The 22358-nt window shown below is 36.9% G+C and overlaps 4 protein-coding genes across 5 annotated transcripts; 2 read left to right on the top strand and 2 right to left on the bottom strand.

The window, feature by feature from the left end:
- Positions 1-365: 365 nt before the first annotated feature.
- LOC103938638 (cysteine and histidine-rich domain-containing protein RAR1-like) lies at positions 366-2868 on the bottom strand. The gene is made up of 6 exons (XM_009348663.3): positions 2593-2868; positions 2171-2173; positions 1989-2071; positions 1652-1806; positions 805-1040; positions 366-684 (listed from the first exon to the last, which is right to left on the bottom strand). Exons 1-6 carry the CDS (start codon positions 2695-2697, stop codon positions 595-597), a joined length of 672 nt encoding a protein of 223 aa, XP_009346938.2. The 5' UTR covers positions 2698-2868; the 3' UTR covers positions 366-594.
- A 686-nt stretch (positions 2869-3554) lies between these two features.
- On the bottom strand, positions 3555-9455 carry LOC103938637 (K(+) efflux antiporter 5). Of its 2 annotated transcripts, none has more exons than XR_007251271.1 (20): positions 8884-9455; positions 8726-8769; positions 8451-8518; positions 8238-8322; positions 8049-8110; positions 7657-7732; positions 7408-7482; positions 6795-6866; positions 6572-6655; positions 6409-6477; positions 6228-6305; positions 6013-6101; positions 5720-5816; positions 5571-5624; positions 5210-5305; positions 4794-4982; positions 4621-4698; positions 4384-4428; positions 4119-4297; positions 3555-3963 (listed from the first exon to the last, which is right to left on the bottom strand). XR_007251271.1 is itself a non-coding variant. In XM_009348662.3 (20 exons), the coding sequence occupies exons 1-20, from the start codon at positions 9104-9106 to the stop codon at positions 3919-3921; spliced, it is 1725 nt and encodes a 574-aa protein (XP_009346937.2). In that variant the 5' UTR covers positions 9107-9437; the 3' UTR covers positions 3555-3918. The 2 variants fall into 2 exon arrangements, 1 of the variants encoding a protein (XP_009346937.2); XM_009348662.3 differs by having other exon boundaries at positions 4202-4297; positions 8884-9437.
- Positions 9456-10836: 1381 nt separating this feature from the next.
- On the top strand, positions 10837-12237 carry LOC108866527 (embryo-specific protein ATS3B-like). Its single transcript, XM_018645304.2, has 3 exons — positions 10837-11040; positions 11120-11227; positions 11773-12237. Exons 1-3 carry the CDS (start codon positions 10852-10854, stop codon positions 12094-12096), a joined length of 621 nt encoding a protein of 206 aa, XP_018500820.2. The 5' UTR covers positions 10837-10851; the 3' UTR covers positions 12097-12237.
- Positions 12238-13478: 1241 nt separating this feature from the next.
- Positions 13479-17996, top strand: LOC103936861 (DEAD-box ATP-dependent RNA helicase 7). The gene is made up of 14 exons (XM_018644915.2): positions 13479-14030; positions 14212-14346; positions 14428-14568; positions 14664-14775; positions 15129-15199; positions 15335-15489; positions 15561-15672; positions 15924-16025; positions 16102-16162; positions 16261-16429; positions 16504-16600; positions 16700-16794; positions 17080-17213; positions 17400-17996. The coding sequence occupies exons 1-14, from the start codon at positions 13572-13574 to the stop codon at positions 17600-17602; spliced, it is 2046 nt and encodes a 681-aa protein (XP_018500431.1). The 5' UTR covers positions 13479-13571; the 3' UTR covers positions 17603-17996.
- Positions 17997-22358: the final 4362 nt, after the last annotated feature.

Below are 22358 nucleotides of genomic sequence, written 5' to 3'. Positions count from 1 at the left end.
AAACTCGTTTAACGAATTCTTAACAGAAGATCCGATGACAACCCGACTCTAACGGGTAAACCCAAACATGTTATTTTTGTGATATTTCGTGTTAGGTTAACAGGTCATACAATAAATTTTCAAGTCTAATTCCATCACAACAATTTACTAAACAGTGGCGCGCAAACGGCATTATATCAGAGCAACCAGTTTTCACCTGTAAGAGAGGAAGATGGACCAAAACATCAACGTACGAGAGAAGACTCTGAAACAAGCAAATCCGAGATGAACCAAATGACCGACAATCAAACGATCAGATATTCTGGACGTGATTTCAGAAGAATAGGGTAAGTTTTCCATCAGACAGAAATGCAGACCTTAATATGTAGAGTCGTAATAAGTTCGATATCGACACCATGAATTATTGTTCAATATAACAAGAACACAGGACATGACAATTCATATATTCCAAAAGTGGTACAGAGAGAAGCTAAATATTCGTGGCGGACAGTTGCAAGAAATGTAATATCAGTTCAATAACAAGAAGAAAATTTAGGACAAGAAAGACGGGAAAAACAAATCATCCTTCCCTGCGTCTGATGTTAAGATACCGGGTCAGCAATCAGCATTGTGCCAACCTTTGGTGCATGGAGGAATGCTCATAAACTCATCAAATTCCTTTACGTGAACGTCACAGCACTTCCACTGCAATACCAAAAGAAAAAAATATTATTCAAATTATACATACACACACACACACACACACACACAGAGAGTTAAACACACAATGTTGGACTGAATTGACAATTATGGTAGTACACTCACCCCTCTCACTCTGTCGTGGAAAATAGCAGGCCCGGGATGGTAACTGCACGCACTCTCGTGGTTATCCTTCTCTTTGAAAGTTTTACCACACCCCTTATTCTTGCATGTCTGGGGCTGGTTTATGTCAACAATCTTTTTCGGTGGAGCAGAAGTGCCTTGATCATCAGTAATGCTTTCCGGAAGTGGAGTTGTTTCCACATTTACAGGCTTTGAGTTTATTTCTTTGGCTTGCGCACCTGGAAAAGGAACGTCGCTCAGAATCTAAGATGCCTAAAATGCAATACCAATTCTAATAAATTGATCAGCTATGCTATCATTGAGAAGAAGTCTTATCCTGCATAAAGATATGAAGATTAAAATACACGACTAGTTGTACTCGAGAAAGATTAAAACCCCAAGAAAATACAAATACACAACAAAGCTTGGTTGTGTTTTTACATCTTCTAGATGCCAAGACCTGAAGATTAGAATATTAACCATTTCCCTCAAATCGTGTTCCTCAGTAAGATACTAAAGGGTAAAAATTCATCTTGTATCACATCCTATTACTGTTATTTTTTAACACGCCCATATCACCGATATCTTTCAGTGTTAAGGATCATTACCAGGCTTTGGAGATTAAATCACTCCCACTTTTCCCTAAAACTCCCAACGAGAAGGTACTATTAGACTCTCTAATAGTTGCATCGCCATTAATATTTGTGTGCATATTGATTCTTTCACATTTTCTATACACCTAATTTATATCATCTCCACGCAAACCAACCAACCTCCTGACCCGTTACACAATGTATGAAGAATAAACAGTAATCGAATGCTTAAAGCAACAAGCATCAAATGAAAGTACCATGATCGGAACAGAAGAAACCCTGGCGACACCTAGAGCAGGACTCCTTTGATGATGCATCAGTAGCAGGAGCTGTAGTAGGAGCAGGAGCATGATCCTTAGGCTTCGGTTTCGCCAACACTGGTTTCTCTGTTGTGTGTTTACCCGTCTTACATCTGCATTCACCAAATAGAGAAACGACAGAAAAAGGAGAGTTAAGTAGCTAACTGATACTAACAAAAATCTCAAGAATTCAATAAACAATCAAAGTTTGCTTCAAAGGTTAGCGTTGCGACCATTCAACTCCGTTGTGGAGTGCTACGGCATGCTTAAAAATACTAGCGAAATTTGTGCTTACCCTGGTAATTCTAAAAATAAGGTGAAATCATGACTTCTTTGCTTGCAACAACTCCACTCTTTAATCCCATCATGAAATATAGGCTGGGAAAAACAAATACATTCTGCTTAAGTTATGGCATCGAATAAAACGTAAATCTAAAGAAACGCGACGCAACAACTAAAACAACAGGCAATACTTACTCCCTGAAAAGTTTGAAGATGCCGACGCAATCAGCCGAGCCCAAACATGCAAGAAAATAAACAGAATTAACATCTAATAACAAGGTTTTAAAATGCATAACAATTAAAAGCTTCATAGTTTACAAAGCAAGCAAGGGAACAGATCAATTAGATACACAATGTGCAGCATTTGGATCAAATTAAACCCAATTTCGTTTGAAATTAGTTTAAACTAAAAAGAAAATTACGAGGTCATTACTTTTAAGATTCAGATGAAAACATGCATTCAAGCAAATAATAAGAGTTAAAAAAAAACAGAATTTTGAGACTAATCTCAGTTGGGATACTTTAATTATGCAAATTGAACCAAAAGAAAAAGGGGAAACGATAATCTTCTTTGCTTCTCTCACATCCAAACCAGAGCACAGTAAGAGAGAGGGTACCGAATCATGGTATTGACAGGAGCCTTCAGGATTGTCGTCCTCGGAAAACATGGCGTTGCAGCCAATTCGCTGGCATTGCAACAGAGCTGCCCGCTGACCCTCCATCCACTCTCGTCGGTCTCCGTGTCTGCCTGAGATAAATACCAGAAAAGGAGAAGGGAAACAAGAAGAAGACGACGCTGGAGGAGGGGAGCGACGGAGGAGGGGGACGACCGGGGGAGGAAGACCAGAAAAGAAAGACTGACTGGAAAGTCCAACAGAGCACAAGAAACAAATTCGTACTTGATTATTCCCACTCTCCTTTATTCTAGAGAGTACGCCAGCTTGGTGGTTCTTTTACTTTTCCATCGGCCCAATTGATTTGGGCTACAGTCACATGGGCCAGAGCCCCAGATCGAATTCTCCTTACTGCAGTTTAGAAACTTTAGATTGGTTGAGATTTTAGTTCAGAAACTTATGATTTGACCTCGCAAATTTTAATGTTTTATAAAATAATGATATAGGTGAAAATATCGATATACAAATTTATAAAAATATCAATATTGATATCGGTTGTATTTGAATGAAATTATGAAAATTTGCAATGGATTAATTATATCAACTTATTCAGGTTTAGTCAATTAGAGAAAAAAATTCTCAAAAAAAATAAAAAATTTTGAAATTTGCAATGGATTCCAACAAAATTTTCTACAGTGAATCAGTAAATATCATCGATATTCATTGATTTTCTTACATCTCATTGATATATGATGAAGTTTTCATTTCATCCCCTTTCCACATCAATGCTTAATTTTTCAGATATTTGACAAAAATATCAACAATGTCGTCGATGCTTAATTTTTCGGATATTTGACAAAAATATCAATAATTTTTTAAATATTTTAAGCACTGGTTATGAGCTATGTTAGCTTTTAGCAGTAGGATTGACAAAAGAAGCATCAACTGAATAAGATAAAAAAAAATGTTTCAGTTGGTAGTATTTCTTCAAAAAATAATTCTGGAAGTCCATTTTTTGTACGATACAGTTTCCTAACGATCTCTAGTATTTGCAGCAACTTTTTCTCCAAATAGACTAGCATGCACACTTGAAGAGGAGCCCTACATAAACATTCCTATTTACAAAATCCTCAAAAAATTACAAAAATGATATGTTCTGTACACGATAGTTCTTGAAGCTGGATCCGGACATCTTGAAGTGACATCTGCAACATCTACAACGACGGAATTGGCAGCGAACTGAACACCGGATATTCACAAATCATACACTACTGAATTCGTAACATGATATGAATTGTGATCCGATGGTAGATAGACATGGGAAGGAGATCACAATATGCGGTTGTGCTGTGCGTCGATCATTGAAGCTTTCTCCTGTAAAAGCGGAGGAAACAGGAAATAAGGCAAGACTTGAACTGTGGATAGCTTTCAGAAGCAAATTACAGTTTTAAGTAACTGCTGAATGCAAATCCATCCCGCTGCACGGATATGCATTTTAAAGGAGAGATGAGAGGAGCCACGAGCAATGCCTACTGTACAGTTCATACTTCGTAGGTATAACGAGCTTGCAAGTATGCATGCATGTGCTTCAAAGAGGGGGAAAGAGAGAGACCTCGTTATATGGAGTACCCTCGGAAGGAAACCAGTGCATAAGAACTCCTAGATTCGTTATGGTGGGAGTCAACTTAAACAAGAGAGGAGTTGTAACCTGTAACATCATTTACTAGGGTAAGTTTTTGACAGAGAAATTATTGGACTCGTTCTCCACAAAAGGTAACATCTAAATAAAATTACCAGGCTAAGCGCTGTTGTTCCAAGAAGAAGCAGGTACATTTTCCCCTGTAAAAAATAGTTTGAAAAGACAATGATAAGAAAATCAACATGAAATCGAGGAAAATATGTGGATTCTATTTTGTGAACCTGACTGCAGGACGTGATTTCTTTCATTCAGGAATCAGGACCCTAACAGCTGGGATTCAAAACTGAATCCAGGTGAAGAAATTCACACTAACCATAAGAGAGATAAGTTACCTCAACAAGTTTAAGATTTGAGGCCCGACTTAAGAGGACAAAAGCAAATTCTCCAATTTGAGCAAGTGAGACTCCAACCTATAAAAAATAATCGAGGTTAAATAATTAGGAAACTACAAATTAGCTTATCTGCAACAAATAAGATACAACTCGAATCTTATAAATCCACTTACCACAAATGACGTCCTAAAGCTATATCCAAAGGCCTTAGTAACAATAGTAGCAACAGCAGTCTTTACAACTATAACTAGAATAACAGATGCTAGCAGTATGTCGACGTGGCTCCACAAGAAATGTACATGTATGAGCATTCCAATACTTGAAAGGAAGAGAGCTGCAAATAGGTTACGAATTGGTTCCACCTGCAATGTACAAAAATATCAAATACAAGCATTACACATGAATCATAGTGTGAAGGCTACACATTTTTTCCAAGCTACTAGGCTTATCAAACACGTAGTTAGAGACGCCCCAAAAGAATCCAACACCATTACTTCTTAATTACAAGTGAGGGAAAACGAAGGTAAGCAAATAAAAACGACTGCAACAGATTACGTAATACGTAACTAGTAGAAATCCAGAAGAGTACCTGGTCCAAGGTATGTTGTGCAAGGTCAGTGGTTGATATCATAACTCCAGCCACAAATGAACCCAACTCAAGGCTAAGGCCCAACTTATCACTGCACTGCAAAGGTTACAAGAGATTCACTAGAATTAAAATAGCATTGAGAATTACAAATATGTAGAAAGATCCCTGCATTAGAACTGTGTTACTGTTATTGTGTAACCAGAAATTCTGGAAATTCAAGTTGCGCAACAACTGAAGTCAGAACAGCACTTAAAAGCATGCAGATTGAGCAGGAAAGCTAAATTTGGAGGCCATAGCTTTTTGAACAGTATTAACCCTTGATTTGAGAAACTTGAGAAAAATAATAAATATTTCCACTTACCCAAGCAGATAATAAGCAGAAAGCCACAACAGCAAGCTGATAAAGCTCATTTGTCTGATTCACCATAAGATTATAAATGAGCCAATGAAGTTATTAAAAGTCAAGACAGAAAGCTAACTATCTTACTCTACTAGACCAACAAAACTTACTTGAGAGGACAACTGCATCATCAGTTTCAGAAATCGAGGAACAAATGACCAACAGAATACTGACGCAGCACCAAGATATAGTGACAGCACCAGCAACCTGAAGTAGCAACAAACTAGGATGTTGGACTACAAAATAACCACTTAAAAAAAAAAAAAAAAAAAAAGAAAAAAAAAAAGAAGAAGATAAAATGACCCTCATTTTTATTATGGCAGCAAAGCAAAAGAACTTTTCAGAACAGAAAGAATAAAAGGAAAAAAGAAATATGCCATAAAAGCTGCAGAAGCAGACTTACAGCTTCCCTACTGATACCATTCCTTGGAAAAGGCCGCTATGACCACCCAAAACTGGGAGCAAAGCAAACAGTAAACCAACAGCACAGTCCTGAAATAAGCCACATGAAGGGGTGTATGGATATGCATCAGAGATTTAGAAACCAGGGTTATAACGTAAAAGGTCCATCAGTTATCAATAAACATACCATCTAAGTTTTCAGACTTCAAAACCTACCTGGAAAATGAGCGTTCCAATTGTTACTTGACCGTGAAGAGCACTATTACTATTCCTTTCTGCAAGAAATTTCACCACCTGGTAAAAGGAAATGAGAGATGAATGAAGTGCAGTTGAGATTCAGAAACAAGCAACCTAGGAAGTAAAGTGGCATCATATTACTAAGGGTTAGAAATCCTACCACCGCTGTTGAGGACATTGACAGGAAGGAACCGACAAAAATTCCCTCAGACAGCTTTGCTCCACATAACTGAAAAATAAGAAAAGGGCAAGCTTGGTGTTCATTTTGACATGTTAACTAGTTACTTGTAAGAAAATACAGTTAGCAAGATTAAACACCATACCACAGCAGTTATGGCACACAAGAGCATAAATGTCATTATTTGAAGAAGGCCTCCAAGAACAGCTACAGGGCCCACAGCTTTTAACTGCACCACCGACAAATTAAATGGCTTCCGTAAACAAAGGCAAGTTTCATCCTCTCCCTCCCTCAGGACATCAAACAGAAACCTTCATAATTTTACAGCATAACAGACAGTAAACTTAAACTTCCCAAGTCTAACATACCTTAGCCAAAGAAAACTCCAAACCTAGAGCAAAAAGAAGAAATACAACACCAAACTGTGCAACAGTTTCAACCTGTAATGAAAGAAAAAGGAATTAAACAATATTACATATAGAAGAGAACTGATACCACAGCTCGGATGTAAATGGTTGACCAACACCAAATAGTTAAACATGGATCTCCAGGAAAACAAGTGACTAATGCTAGTTTTCTACTATTATTCTTTTATTAGGAGAATTGACAATCTGATATGGATAAACAGCATTAAATTTTGAAGAAATCTAAATAAGGAGCAATCTTTTGATACTTTTGACATCCTAAGTTTTACCAATTTTGAATTTTGAATCCTTCTACTGATACTCCAATGCATATTGAAAGCAATAGGGTTTTCTTTTAAGAATAAAATTATCCAGTCTTCAAAACAGAGGCAAGAGGGCATTAATATAGTGTTGCTGAATAACAGATACTGCTGATAAGTAATAGTTCATAAAGGCCAATTTAAATGGAGATGAGAATGAATGAAAGTTTGAACAAAGTAGATGAGGAAAAACTTATATTGAAACCGGACTCTGAAGAAAACATAAAACTTCTAACTGATCATAATCAACAACGTACCTGCACCATTTCACTGATGAATGTAAGACCCCCTGGTCCAATGAGAGAACCAGCAAGCAGGTATCCGACAATAACCTATCATATGCATACAAATTAGATCAGAAAACCTGAATCGCATCATTTAAATCACTATGCTGAAAATTTTTTAGAGTTGGATCATATAGATCATGAACTAAGAACTATAAAGGAACATTAAGCTAGAGATGATGAATAAAATATGAAAAGAGTGGCTAGGATTTAAAGACAAACCGGTTGTCCCAAACAAGAAAACAGAATTCCACCAATGGCAGCAGATACTATGATAACCACCAGATCAGAAATTAATCTGCCAAAATATCAAGTGTTACCCATCGGTAATATATGCATCAAGAAGACAAATAAAAACTCGGAAACTGCAATTAACTGTTCATAGGGCACATGTGTGGAGTATCTTTAGCTTTCAAATGAAGAAAAGCCTTACGGCTCTTTGAGAGAAACCATACTGTTTTATAGGAATTCGAGATCCATTATCAATTAAAAACCACCAAAGACTTAAAAAGTTTGTGACTTCCACAAACATTTGAGAAACTCATGTTTGAGTCAAGAACCAAATGGGACCCCAATTTATTCATGTCAGTCAGGAAAGGGATGTGTAAAGATACCTTAAATCTACTTGAAGTACTGGATATTTAGATTTCTTGTTTGACATCACAAACACATTATCCTATCATAAACAAGTGAAAAAAGTTAATAGGGCTAAAGTATAGCTAAAATCAACTATAATTACAAGCCGGAATCCCTGCCAGAGTTGTAAACTTCAAATATTCATTACTAATAGCTTTCCAAAGTACCTTTTTGTCAATCAAGGTTGTTGTTTCGTCAGAATCTTCATTCTCCAATGAAAAAACACCTTCAAAATCATAAGGCTTCGTGCCGCTGACAACCAAAAAAAGGGGAATCTATTATTACCATATCCAAGATCGCATCTTATTCCGCTACGAATTTAATATCTTGTCACAGCACAACCATATTAGGATCAAAAGACTATCCTAACATTCACATACTTTCCCACTTGTGTATCATTTTTCTTGCCCTTCTCGTGAGTGATTTTTGCCACAGTCTCTAGTACAGCCTGCAAAACATAATCACAACACATAATTGTTTCGGTATAAATAAACGAAGGGTTTTAAAAATGAGACAGTAAATACAATCACAGATTAATTTTGCATTTCAACCTCGAGCAGATAAATGCTTCACTACAGAATTGTTTTGGCCTAAAAATAACCGAAAAGTATCACATTTCGGTACATGAAAAATCAGAAGAGTAACAAAAACCTACTTGTTGATCGGCCACACTGCTGTTAAAGCTGGCCCCATCAGATCCTACACAAAGTTGAAGGTGAAAAAAATGTTAACTAACTACAATTAAGACAATAAACGAGAAATTAACTATAAAATGCAAAATGCAAGTTAACAAAAATGGCAAAGGAGCTAAACCTTCAGGCTGATCATTCTCGGAGAACTCCTTCTCGAGGACGCGATCGAACATTTTGGCAATGGTGCCGTCGCCGGAAACCGGCGCGGAGGAGTTCATCATGTTGCCGTAGAACCTCTCCCTGACTTCCTTATCAGATCTCGCGGAAAACGAAACCCTTGCGTAAACCAAAATCGTCAAAAGAGAATAGCAGAACCCAAACACGCATCGTCTTCTCTTCGCCATCAAATGTGGAAGAAAAGCTACACTAATCCAATCTCTCTCTCTCTCTCTCTCTAGATTTCTGGAACGGGAATTTGGAAATTTTCAGAGGGAGAGAGGAATAGGGGTAGTGAGGAATTGAATTGAACTGAATTGGAAGACGAAAGCTTTATCTGATATTGCGAAAGAGGAAGAAAAGCGACTTGGTTTAAAGTCAGTGTGGTTGTTAATTGGGATTTTTTCAGTCGTTGAGGGCGCGATCGCACACCTGAAAATATATACTTTGCGTTTTTCAATTTTAATTTTTGTTTTCTTCTGGAAAATCGATTTTTTTTTTTTTTTTTAATGACAAGGTGTAGGAAAATAGATGCACATTTTTCCGTTTACTTTTTCGTGTTCATATTGTATTCGTGTAATATTTGCAAATGTTTTATGAAATTGTGTGTCATTTGTATGTGGTTTTGTAATGCTCACGTGTGTATTTTGATTTGTTGATGTTGATTTTTACTTTCCTAGTTGTAAAGATAAATAAGTGCAAGACACCGTGTACAAGGACAAAAGCCACCCTGAGCCCATGGGGCGGATGTTTCCACTTACTTTTTTGTTGAAAAGAATGTGCAAACTTGTGATTTTAGTACGGTGTATTACTAATTTACTTACTTATGATATTAGCATTAAATTTTTTAGTTGTTGTTGTCAACGTTGAAAGAGCATTTTCGATTATGAAAAGAAGCAACTGAGAAATAGGATGGAAAATCAATGAATGAATGATAACATGTTTTTTATTTTTTATTTTTTTAGAGAAAGAGATATTTGATGGTATTAGTAATGAAGTTGTTATACAATATGAAAGCACTTTGAGGAATTATATAATATGTTGTATAAAAAATCTTATGGATTAATATATAAGTATTTTGTTTAATAAATACTTTGACTTTTTAATTTGCAACTTTATTGTTTAAAGATGCTCACATCTATACAGATCTTTTACGTCGTCTCATGAATTAAAATGATTTTAATACTCGTATGTTGGTGTATCGAAGAAGTCACACATTGTCAAATCTCAAATTTCATCAATGCAACAAAATAACTTAGAAATTTGGGTTCAGGAGGAAGGTGAAATGTGAATGATTAAGAGTGTTTATATCTAGTACTAATTGTTTGCATCCAATTTTTCTAATCCACCCGGCACACTTTACAATTATCTTCCAAGTATTTATCGGTATAATTTGTTTTTACTACAAAAAGAAATTTTTTTTTCCCGATGAACTAAAAAAATATGGAATTTTTTTAGCTAGAATAGTACGTGAAATTGATATAATTTCTTATTTTGGTTATTTAGATTTAAGATAAATAGAAATGGTCTTAAACTTGTTCACCGTCAATTATTTTGTTTATTTCGTAAAAAATCTCGTTGAATAAGATCAAAATAACAAAAAATACCCTTATATTTTGTCAAATCATTTTCGCATTTTGTTTATTAAATTAAGGGTATTATTTTAGTTTTGGTTCTTACTTGACTGAGATTTTTACCAAAAAATCGAAATGATTGGTGATGGACAAACGCATCACTCATATCAATTTCAAGTCTCGCTGAACAAAATGAAGAATTACGTCAGCCTCATAGATCATTTTATTTAAAATGCCATAAACATGTCAAATATTTTTGAAAGACGGATTTGCCCTTGCGTGTCTTGACGGACATAAATGACTACTCTATCAACCGAACATTCGGTCTCCACAAGATATCATCTTCCATCCCCTGACGGATGCTTTTCTTTGACTCCTCCGCATCCCGCAAGTCGTCGTCGCATTCTATCTGCGGCAAATCATCAAACATGTTCGGAGCACTCTTTCTTCTTCTCCAAGCTTGCTTTCTTTTTACGCTCTCACAAGCCAAGCTAAGCATCATACGGCCGGAAGCCGCCGCCAAGGACTTCAACGTCAGCAAAATCCCGGTAACAGCGATTGGCAAAGCTTATTTCTTTTTATTTTTACGAATTTTTGTTGATAATTTTGATGTTTATGGTTTTAAAGAACGCGGGGACTTGTTCTTATACGGCGATTATAACTACGAGCTGCTCCTCGACGAGGTACACGAGGGATCAGATCAGTATCTCCTTTGGGGATGCTTATGGAAATCAGGTTTGTTCTTCTACCTACTCAGTTTTTCATGTTGATTTATGATAAAACAGCGTTGAGATCTTAATCATGTGATATGATTGTATATAGAAATTAATCTTCGAACATGGGTTTTCAAAGAATTAAGAAGAATTGAAATTGAAATCAAATTTGTCTACCGCAAATTATTTTGGCCCTTGTGCGAGAAATCTATTTTTGTCAAATCAATTCCTCCTCTGAAACTGGTGGTTTGTTCACAGATATTTTTCACGTAATGATCAAAATAATTGACGGTTGATAATCTCAGAGAACACTTATATCAATTTTAAATTTTAGGGACTCAAATGAAGAGTTACGACAACATACCATTTTGGCTAAAAGCATATTGCAAATTGCACTTTTTCAAAGTTGTGAGTTTGGTATGTTGAATGCAAAACCAATGTATTCGGATGTTATATTTGGTTGCCTGTTTATCTAAACTGTTTAGAATCAACATAGTGTGAACGAATATGAGTTATTGTGTTAGATGGTTGCACATACAACTTATAAGGATCATTTTTCTTGGTCAGATTTATGCTCCGCGACTGGATGATCCATCTTCGAGAACATTTGAACTGTGTTCTACAGACACATTCGATATATACGGCCCCTGTGCATATCAAATCTGCTACTTGTACCTCTACAGAACCGGACCGGATGGTTGGAAGCCTGAGTATGTGAAAATCTATGGTCACAATTCCAGGGCAGTTACATTTACCTACAATACCTTCATTCCCAATGATCTTTGGTACGGGTTTAACTGGTGCAACGCCGCCCCCTCTTCCGCCCAGAAATCTGCTCAGAGATGGTCTATGTTTGCCATAGCCGGGCTTATTGGTTTTCTTATATTGTAAATCTTGCATTTGCCACTATGATCATAGCCTCTTACATTTTGCTTTGTTTTATTCGTATATCAGTATTTTAGAAGAAAAATAAGTATAAACACTTTGTACTTGTGGATTGGGCGATATATGAATCCCCTTGTTAGTAGATTACTCAGTGACGAAGTCAAATTTTAATCAGTGCCGATGATTATCCTCGGTGTATTTTTTATACGTTGAGGGAGAGTCAATTCACGTGCGACTGTCTCTTGGTGGATTGAATTGGATAAGGGTTGTTCCTAAACCGAAAATGAGATCTTGAATCTCAAACTGAAAATTTTCGAGACGGGAATTTAGAGACCAATCCCATTTTCGGAATCTCGAAATATTTTCGGTATTTCGGGATAGATCAGGATTGGATTTTCTATTTTGGGCTTTTGGGCTGAAATTTGAGATTTTTTTGGTTGTGGGCTAAAATTTTGTTCCCCAATTTCATATGCATTGAAAGTTAAGCTTTTTACCTCATATCAATTGAAATGCCAATTCATTAATACCAAGTCAAATTGATGTTTCAAAGTTCTAAACTCCTTAATTTCATACTTCTATTTCTAATATAGTCTACTATTAAACTACTTAAATTCAACATTCAACATGCATGCAACCAAAATAAATACATATATATATATATATTTTCGGTTCGGTTCGGTATTCTCGAACAATTAAATATATAATTTCGATTCTCATATTGAAAAGATTGAGATTGGCTCGGTGTGGATTCCAAAAATTTTGGTATTATCGGTTTGGAAATTTATTTTTGTTTTTAAAATTGGAGAGAGATATAGAGTGAGAGAGAAGGGAGGAGGGAGGGAGGTTTATTTTTTATTTATTTTATAAAAAAAATTTAAAATTAGAAATGTTAAAATCACATGTAGGTGATGCTTAAACAAAAACAACAAAAATTTGTTTTGTGAATTTATGTAACTGCTCATACTTTTTTATTATGATAGTAGACTAAATAATTTTTTCATCGTTTTTTTATTGACAAAGAAAATTTTATTGATATGTAATTTAATTTAAGAGAAATCGAACCAAAATCCAAATTGTCCGTCAAACCATTTTTCCTAGTGGGGTTTGGCATTTGGTTATCTTTTGGGCCTTGGGCCGGCAGCAAACGACGTCTTGCTCGGGCGCTGCGTTTTATTTGCGTGCGTGGAGTCGTTGGCAAGGTACGTTAGATATTTTCAAACGGACCGAAATCCGACGGCTCAAAACCAAAATTCGTCGAGGTCCACGATCCAACCGCTCAAGAACCCTCCACTGCTAAAACCATAAAATGCGCAAAACCCTAATTCCGTTTCTCCTCTCTTTCTCCTGCTAAACGCAAATCACTGCCACACCCTTTCGTAGCAGGAGAAAACCAGAAACCCCTCTCTCTCCGCCGCGCTCTCCGTCTCTTTCTCTCTCTAAATTCACAGACGTACAGGCACGCTTTCTCTCTCTAGAAAACCATGCCTTCGATGGACGTATCGGATTATCTTCTCGCGGGAACCACTCCGAAGGATAAGAAGGAGAAGAAGAAATTGAAAAGCGAAACCCTAGACGACGCCGCCGACTCGCCGACTACTGAGAAGAAGTCGAAGAAGGAGTCTAAGCATAAAAAGCGGAAGGCTTCGGATGACGAGGACAGGAGCGAGACGAGCTCCGAGATGGGCGAGCCCGTGAATGTGAAGCCGCCAAAGAGCGAAGAGAAGAGCAAGAAGAAGTCGAAGAAGGCGAAGGTGGAGGAGCCGGAGGAGGAGGAGAAGTCCAAAGAGGATCCTAATGCGGTGTTGAAGTTTCGGATTTCGGCGCCGTTGAGGGCCAAATTGAAGGAGAATGGGATCGAATCCTTGTTTCCTATTCAGGCCATGACATTCGATACCATTTTGGATGGTTTGGATTTGGTCGGTCGGGCTCGAACTGGACAGGTAAATTTAATTTACTTAAGAAGCACAAATTTTTACTCAGAAATCCCGAACTTTTACCGAGAATCACAAATTTTTACTCTTTGTTTTTTGTGGTTTGTTGAATTGGATTGGAATATTTAGCTTATTGATGTGATTTTGTTCAGTTTCTGAATTGCATGCTCGTTGTTTTGCAATATTGCAGGGTAAAACTCTAGCTTTTGTGTTGCCTGTTTTGGAGTCCTTAACAAATGGGCCTGCAAAAGCATTTAGAAAGACTGGTTATGGTAGGCCTCCAACTGTTATCGTGCTTTTACCCACTCGGGAACTTGCCAAACAGGTAAGTTTATTTACCCTGGACCTTATGCTTGCACTGGTTTGGCTTTTAGAGTATCCACTTGACAATTTTTTGTTCATTTAGGTTTTCTCCGATTTTGAAGCTTACGGTGGTGCTGTGGGGCTAGCAGCATGTTGTGTGTATGGTGGATCTCCTTACGGGGCTCAAGAAAGTAAGTTAAGGAGAGGGGTGGATGTTGTTATTGGAACGCCTGGCCGTATAAAGGTATTCACAATTTCTCACTATAGCTGAGTTCTTGTGTCAATTTGGTATTATGCAATATACTTATGATGCTAAAATTAATTTTTGGAAATACGTAGGATCATATAGAGAGGGGCAATATCGACTTGAGTACCTTGAAAGTTAGGATCCTTGACGAAGCTGATGAAATGCTGAGGATGGGCTTTGTTGATGATGTTGAACTCATTCTAGGTATGTCTTTTTGGTAATTCCAACATCTGTTTTCTGTACCATGTTTGTCTATTTCTGCATATCTTATATACTGTATTTTGTATCCATGTTTTTGGTTACTAATGTCCATCTGAAGCTTGGAATCATTTTATCTTTGTGTTTTCAAAGAATTCTCTTGCTATATGACTCCTGTCAAATCAATGTTATTCTTATATTACACTGTCAAGGCATCTTTGGTTCACAGGGGTAACTGTAGTTTACAATTTTTTGCAATGGTACTTTAATTGTGCAAAATTTCTGTGTCTGTTGCTGGTTGCATTTCTGAAGGGTATACTGTACAACTTCTTGTTAACTTCTATTCTTTGGTTTTTAAGGCAAGGTGAAGGATGTAAGTAAAGTTCAAACGCTACTTTTTAGTGCAACCTTGCCGAGTTGGGTGAAAGGCGTAAGTATCTTAGCTGAGATCTTGAATTTGGATGTTCTTCTGATGTCAGTTAAACATAAATGGATTATATTGCAATGTTATACCTTTCCATCCAATCTTGACACATGAATGAAATTTTCTTTTTCTTTTTCCTAGATTTCTTCTAGGTTTCTCAAACCAGATAAGAAAACTGTAGATCTTGTTGGTAATGAAAAAATGAAGGCGAGCACCAATGTTAGGCATATTGTTCTTCCTTGCTCCAGTTCAGCAAGATCGCAACTTATTCCTGATATCATACGTTGTTATAGCAGGTTGGTCGTTTTCTAGTCAACTACTACCGTATGCTTTCTATATTTGCTTGACATGTTTGTTTCCGACTCAGTGGAGGACGCACAATCATTTTCACTGAGACAAAGGAAGCTGCTTCTGGACTTGCTGAGGCGTTGCCTGGAGCCCGAGCTTTGCACGGGGACATACAGCAGGGCCAACGTGAGGTAAGTTGATTGACTGTGCCCCCCCGCCCCCCCCCCCCCCCCCCCCCCCCAACCACAAAAACTAACCACCACAATAAAAAAAACAAAAATCCTCCTCTCCCCTTGCACAACTGTACTGAAATATGATATATCAGGCTCATTCCCTTTCATAGTGATATATATATATATATATATATATATATATATTTTAAAGCTAGTTTGTTTTTCTAATGGCAGAATTTTTTGTTTCCCTTCCTATTTTGTGTTTTCAGGTCACACTTGCTGGTTTCAGGTCTGGCAAGTTTTTGACATTAGTTGCCACAAATGTGGCAGCGCGTGGACTGGATATCAATGATGTTCAATTAATTATCCAGGTTTGTCAGTGTGCATATTGGTGAACTTTGTAATATTTGTCAATCTGTATACTTACTTTTGTTGTTTATGGTTCAGTGTGAACCCCCACGTGATGTAGAAGACTATATCCATAGATCTGGACGCACAGGAAGAGCAGGTAAATCTTGAAAAATGTTGCATTTCTTGTTTATTCGTGTTTTATTAAACAATGTCTTTGATTTTATGTGGTACTTAGAGGTGTGTCCTTATTTTCAGGAAATTCTGGAGTTGCTGTCATGCTTTATGATCCAAGAAGGTCAAATTTTTCAAAAATCGAGAGGGAGTCGGGGGTGAAATTTGAACACATTTCTGCTCCTCAGCCACTTGATATAGCTAAAGCAGTAGGTCAAGATGCAGCAGAAATGATAACCAAAATTTCTGATAGGTATGCTTGACAGTGCAATGCTTGTTACATTTTGATGCAATCATGTTCATATATTAATACAATTTTTATTGTAGTGTAATTCCTGCTTTCAAGTCTGTTGCCGAGGAGCTACTTAACACCTCTGGCCTATCTGCAGTAGATCTACTGGCAAAAGCACTTGCTAAAGCTGCTGTAAGTTCGCTATTTCTTCCCTACTTGATGTGCCTTTTAAGTTAATTAATGTAAATGTTTGTTTATTAGTTTATCAGTTGCTTATTGTATGGTGTGCAGGGCTACACCGAGATAAAGAAGAGATCACTTCTTAGCTCTATGGAGAACCATGTCACAGTACTTCTCGAGGCTGGAAAGCCCATTTATTCACCGTCGTAAGCAATTATCACTAGTTTTCTTGTGTTCTAAACCATTATGTCTTGTGTTCCCTTGTTTTATTTTTACATATGGATACAAGCACCAGCTAATAATGGGAACAATTTTTATTGTGTCCTGAAGGAATCACAATGTCCTTTGTCATTCCAAGATACCATGAGCTGTTTAAATATGGATATCCGTTATTATATCTTTTATTGATATAGTTTGTGTTCTTGTTTTAGAGTTAGCGTTTTGATTTGTTGATCATGTTTGACCCTTAATTTCTACCAACCTTGTCTCAGTTTTGCTTTTGGGGTCTTGAGGAGATTCTTGCCAGAGGAGAAGGTTGAGTCAGTGAAGGGTATGGCACTAACAGCTGATGGAAATGGTGCAGTTTTTGATGTGGTAGCTGAAGATTTGGATTTGTTTCTTGCTGGTATTATTCTTTTCATATCTCTGTATGATCGTGTATTACATTCTCATCAAGCATGATAATTTACTAAGATTCTACCAGAAACTGATGTTAGTCAGTTCTGTCCTTTTAGACATGGAGCGTATCATTCATTTTGTTGTATTGATGTCTTGAAGTCTGATTATTGTGGTCGTATCATGATGGGTGCAGGTCAGGAAAATGCAGCTAATGTGAGCATAACGGTGTTGAAATCACTGCCTGATTTACAAGAAAAAGAATCAAGGAATACAAGATTTGGCGGTGGTGGAAGGTTTGGCCGTGGTGGTGGAGGTGGTTTTCGAAATGATAGGTATTCCAACAACCGATCCGGTGGTGGTGCTGGTGGTGGGAGAGGTCGCGGCAACAGATGGTGAAGTGCCGTATAAACCGGCTCCTTTCAAGCAAGCTGTTGTGAGCAACAAATAATATCAAAGGGTTGCATTCACAATGGTTTCAACTGGTGGAGGTACTAAAAGCCAGTTGATCTGAGTGGAGGCAGGAGTATATTTTTGACAATGAAGAAAATATTCGGTAGATTGAGGGCCTCGATTGGCTCGTTATAACGATATCTTTTTTTTTCCGCGCATAGCGTTTTCCGTCAACCCCCTTCTCTATTTTATTGTTCAATTTTGTTCAGTTTTGTTTTTCTTTTTTCTTTATGCCCTTAATAGTGTAAGAGCACTTATTTGGAGTGTGAGAACACCATCTAATTTTTGTAATTTTTCTATTTACTAGTGAGAAAAACAAGTGTTTGTTCGTTTCTTTTAATGTTATTTGTGCTGTAGTTTGAATTTAGAGTTTAGCCTCCAACACAGCTAAGTTCTCTGGTTTTTCTTCCAATTCTTCAACTTTACACGAATCAATTCCACAACTCTGGTAGAATGACAAGAACAACAGTACAAAAGCCCCTTTCTTGATTGCACCAACAGATATTACTATGTCGACCGGAACCGGGTTCGCCACTAAAAGCCGAGAGGCCTCCGGAAGTGGTTTGAGAATACCAGGAACGTTTTGATTGTGGGTCTTGGTAGGTTCCGGGGTTTTTTAGCACTCCGTATTTTGGGAATTTGGAGACGATTCAGTACACGAAGCGAATCCATTTTATAATTTAGTCGAAAGCCTTGGAGAAGAGGTTGGGGGAGACCCAATTCCAGCAAATGAAGGAGCGTTTCAAAGGGGACATTTTGCCCGCCACACACTTGGATGGCGTGCGGGTTCGGTTGATTGCCAAGGATATAATTGAGGCTTTGCAGAGAGGGTTGAGCCATGAGGTGACCTGGACTGACGTGGACTATGCGTCCGGTAAAGTGGAGCCAGCGCATGAAGGTGGTGGTAAGGATACTTTGATGGCACTGCAGGATGCTCCGCAGGAGGGAAAGTGGTCTCGTGAGGATGAGATTCTTGATCACTGATGCTTCCTCGGAAAAGATGGTAGTGACCTCCAATGTTACCTTACTAAAAGCTCTATCATATGATCTGTGATATCGGTGGATTGGTCTTGTTGATACTTACTGTTAGATTGTTCGGTATATCTGTTGTAGTGAATCTAGTCATTCATGTTTGCTTTTCTACCCTCTCATGTTTCACCTGTAAATTAGTAGTAGTAATCTTTGGTAACGTCGTAAAATAGTTGGATAGGTTGAATGTATTGGATAGGTTGAGTGTATCTGGACTAACTGAATGGTAATCAATTAGCTTTGGACTACCAAGTGAGAATTCTTTGGATCAAAGCTTGGATGTGTAGTTTTGCTTTTTATGTTTTTTTTTTCTCTCATGATTATTACATCCTAGTGCTGTGTACCAGCTGATAGCTTGACAAAATGCTGAACACAATTCTTTCTGTTTCCATGTTCGTGTTCTCATGCACTCTCTCTTGCTCAGGATGGAAATTGAAGCGGATCACATGGGCTTCTGTTGGTTGTTTCTGCTGGATATGATCCCATAGTGTGTCCAACTGTGTACGAGAAGTTGAGCAAGGTTACTGGTGGTGACTCTGCACTCAGAGACTGTCTTTCAACCCATCAATCAGGGAAAAAGAGAGCTGAATTGCTGGCTCAAGCTAAGATCATGAAGGAAGCAGGACGCGGGGTTGAAGGCTTTCTTTAGGACAGTCAGTCATCACCATGCAACTACTGATGCATTTCCACTTTTTCATTTTTTATTTCTTCTGAAGATGGTCCCTGTACTAGTATGTAACTCTTGCATGTGCTAGTACAAGTTATAGCAGGAGAAGTCGTAAAAGAGGAGAGATTATACGGCTAATGATATAGTATAGTAATTTGATCCTCTTTGATTGAGATGAATTCTCATGTTACTGGTTGTCTACAATCGTACGCTCTCTCTTTGTCATTCTTGTGATTCAGTCACGCGTCACTTGTAAATAAATGATATGACCTAAGGTTTCTTTTCTTCTTCTTCTCCATAAGTGCCATGAATTTTCTTTCGACTACTTTACCTGCCGTAGCATTAAGGGCTGGTTTGGTATTGCTGTGTTTTGAAAAAAAAGCTGCTTCTGCTGTGCTGTGAGAATAAGCAGCTGTGAAATAAAGCAGCAAAGTGTTTGGTAACTTTTTTGTAAAAGTGCTTTTGAAAAAAAAAAAACAGTATTATAGTATTTGGTAAACTTTTATGTAAAACAGATTGAAAAAAAAGTCAGTTTTTCAAAGCTGGGTTTTGCAGCTTCTTGTTTTTGGCTTTTTTTCACCTAAAACTATGAAAAAAAGCTGAAGCTGAATGTTTACCAAATACAAAAATAGCTCCCAACTTTTTTTTATACCAGCTTTTTTCAGAATCACCTTAGTACCAAACCAGGCCTAAGTTTGTCTTATAAATTTAAGACATATTTTGAAAGGTACAACAGGCAGAAGACATTAGGATAACGAAGGAGAATTTACCAAAGCAGGGACTGCCTTTTATATTGACTAAGGTTTCTCTCCATCCATTCTATTATAGGAAGGAGAAATTTACCAAAGCATAATCCAATCAATCAATGTCCCACCATAATAAGTTTTAATAAATGGGGATTACGTAATATGTTAATCAGAGATTAAGATTTTATTAACTTAACAGATTTTTTAACGGATGTATAAAATTGAAATAAAATAATAAGTAACATTAAAATGTTTTAAAAATATCGTACAAAATTACAAATGCCCCAAATCATGAAGGGTAAAATGTAATTTAACCTTAAAAATTAAGTGCTTCGAGGATATACCAATATTATTCTCTAAGCATTCCAACATTTTTAATTGATAAAAGATGAGACCAATGTGAAGTCTGAACCGGTTGAGGTTCCACCGTACCAATGGTATAGAAGGTTGAGGGTCTTCATGCGCTTGCATCAATACAGATCGAATAAAACTGAGATTCTATTATAAAATCAATTGATAATATAAGAAGTAACGTAACCTCTTGTAAGTTTTTTGCTAGACTTGTCCCTCACTGATGTGGGACAAATTATCCTCATATTTTGGACTCTCAACACACCCCTTCATGTATGGGCAATTTTTAAGCCAACATGTGGACAACAAATTAGGTGACGTGTGAGCACTTATAACCTTTAGGGTTTTACACGAAGAACAATCTGTTTCGATACCATGTGAAAAAATGAATAAAGAGTCCTATATGGCGGCCTAGTCCTATAACCAGCTGTCTTTGTCATCTTTGTGATTTAGCCATGATTTTGCATACAAATGATACGGCCCATGGTTTATTTTTCTTTGTCTTCTCCATAAGTGCCGTGAGTGCCATGGATTTTTCTTTCCACTGCTTTACCTCCCGTGGCATTAAGCTTAGCTTTGATTTTAGCTTTAATCATGATTAAATCACGTGCTGGAAGATTGAGAGAGAAGAAAAAGAGATATACCATCCTTCCACTAAACTTCTTTTCATTTAAATATATTAAATCAAGGGGCACAAAACATCTACGTCTCATTTAAATGTACTAAATCAAAGAAAAAGACTTTTCTTTTTCTCTTTTTTGGCATCCACTCACATGCGCGAGAAATTTTTTAGTGTGACTGATACATGTGATAGTACATCACGCGGTATTATAAAAATGATAAGATATGTGTATTAAAAAGTTAATAACTTAAAAAATAAAATTCATCACCACTTATATAAAAACACGTAGTGTACCTCCGTGTTCCGGTCACAATAAAAATTTCTCTATATGCAGACCCTTTCCAGCAGAAACCTGGCCTAACATCTCAAACGGGAAGCAATAGTAAAGAAGAGCGGTTGACGTTAGTTTTTTTCCATTTTCAGGGCCTATTTTTATCCTTGCATTTAACTGATATTTGATGAATTTGTAGATTTAATTTGCCAACGATTTTCACTTTGAGCATTTAAATTAAAAATTTTTTTTTTACCACAGAGGTTATCTTTCTAATACTCTATTATCAAAAGGACCATTAATCTGATTTTACTTTTTTTTTTTTTTTTTTTTTTTTAAAATACCACTCATTAGGCTCCTCTGCCTTTTAGGTTCAAATCCAGTTTCAATTTTAGAACATGAGCTAAACAATGATGTGTAGTGAAAACGTAGATTATGCAAGTTCAAATCTAGTCAATTTTTTAAAAAAAAAAATTTCATAAGCAATTTGCGAAATTCTAGTAGTTTTGTAGTTAAAAGCATATGCATAAAAATTTTCAGATCAATACCATTACAACCGTGACATCAGATTAAAATCAAACAACTATTAATCTCTTATTTTTCGCCAACAATGCCATTGCATATAACACACATGTGAGGTGCTTACACTTCGAGATAGTTTCGATCACCCTAACTTACCATTACTGAGTAGTTATTGGGTAGGCTAGGGTAAATTCAACGTACTACTTTGACCCAGTCCCCACACGCAAAGCTGCTAAACCGCCCTTTCCTTGCATTTCTTGGTAAAAAACCAAATATGCAGATTCCTTTTACACTGAAATTTCCTGGAAGAATAAGTGAAAACTCATAAAGCATAATTTTCTTTTGTCTTTTTCGTTTCAACCTATTTATATGATATTGTATTGTATTATAAACAAATGTTACAATGCACGCTAACAAATTACTTCACTACATGGACCCAAGTTTTTTATCCTTATCTAACTGATATTTATGGAAAATTACCGTTTTGATTAAAT

Source organism: the organism of the source record quoted next, unplaced genomic scaffold (assembly GCF_019419815.1).
Source record: "Pyrus x bretschneideri cultivar Hongxiangsu unplaced genomic scaffold, Pyrus_bretschneideri_v1 Contig4, whole genome shotgun sequence".
NCBI classification, from domain to species: Eukaryota; Viridiplantae; Streptophyta; class Magnoliopsida; order Rosales; family Rosaceae; genus Pyrus; species Pyrus x bretschneideri.
This window is presented reverse-complemented; position numbering and strand designations above follow the sequence as displayed.

What these genes read in the sequence shown, in the direction of transcription:
- LOC103938638 (XM_009348663.3), bottom strand. Translation starts at nt 2,697, where the DNA reads ATGGAGGGTCAGCGGGCAGCTCTGTTGCAATGCCAGCGAATTGGCTGC. An exon ending in TTATTTTTAGAATTACCAGG is followed by an intron (nt 1,807 to 1,988) that starts GTAAGCACAAAT and finishes TGGTGAATGCAG; the next exon opens with ATGTAAGACGGGTAAACACA. An exon ending in TTTCTTCTGTTCCGATCATG is followed by an intron (nt 1,041 to 1,651) that starts GTACTTTCATTT and finishes TTCCTTTTCCAG; the next exon opens with GTGCGCAAGCCAAAGAAATA.
- LOC108866527 (XM_018645304.2), top strand. Translation starts at nt 10,852, where the DNA reads ATGCTTTTCTTTGACTCCTCCGCATCCCGCAAGTCGTCGTCGCATTCT. An exon ending in TCAACGTCAGCAAAATCCCG is followed by an intron (nt 11,041 to 11,119) that starts GTAACAGCGATT and finishes ATGGTTTTAAAG; the next exon opens with AACGCGGGGACTTGTTCTTA. An exon ending in GGGATGCTTATGGAAATCAG is followed by an intron (nt 11,228 to 11,772) that starts GTTTGTTCTTCT and finishes TTTCTTGGTCAG; the next exon opens with ATTTATGCTCCGCGACTGGA.
- LOC103938637 (XM_009348662.3), bottom strand. Translation starts at nt 9,106, where the DNA reads ATGGCGAAGAGAAGACGATGCGTGTTTGGGTTCTGCTATTCTCTTTTG. An exon ending in GTACTTCAAGTAGATTTAAG is followed by an intron (nt 7,733 to 8,048) that starts GTATCTTTACAC and finishes ATATTTTGGCAG; the next exon opens with ATTAATTTCTGATCTGGTGG. An exon ending in CAATGTCCTCAACAGCGGTG is followed by an intron (nt 6,306 to 6,408) that starts GTAGGATTTCTA and finishes TCCTTTTACCAG; the next exon opens with GTGGTGAAATTTCTTGCAGA.
- LOC103936861 (XM_018644915.2), top strand. Translation starts at nt 13,572, where the DNA reads ATGCCTTCGATGGACGTATCGGATTATCTTCTCGCGGGAACCACTCCG. An exon ending in TGCCGAGTTGGGTGAAAGGC is followed by an intron (nt 15,200 to 15,334) that starts GTAAGTATCTTA and finishes TCTTTTTCCTAG; the next exon opens with ATTTCTTCTAGGTTTCTCAA. An exon ending in AAGCCCATTTATTCACCGTC is followed by an intron (nt 16,795 to 17,079) that starts GTAAGCAATTAT and finishes ACCTTGTCTCAG; the next exon opens with TTTTGCTTTTGGGGTCTTGA.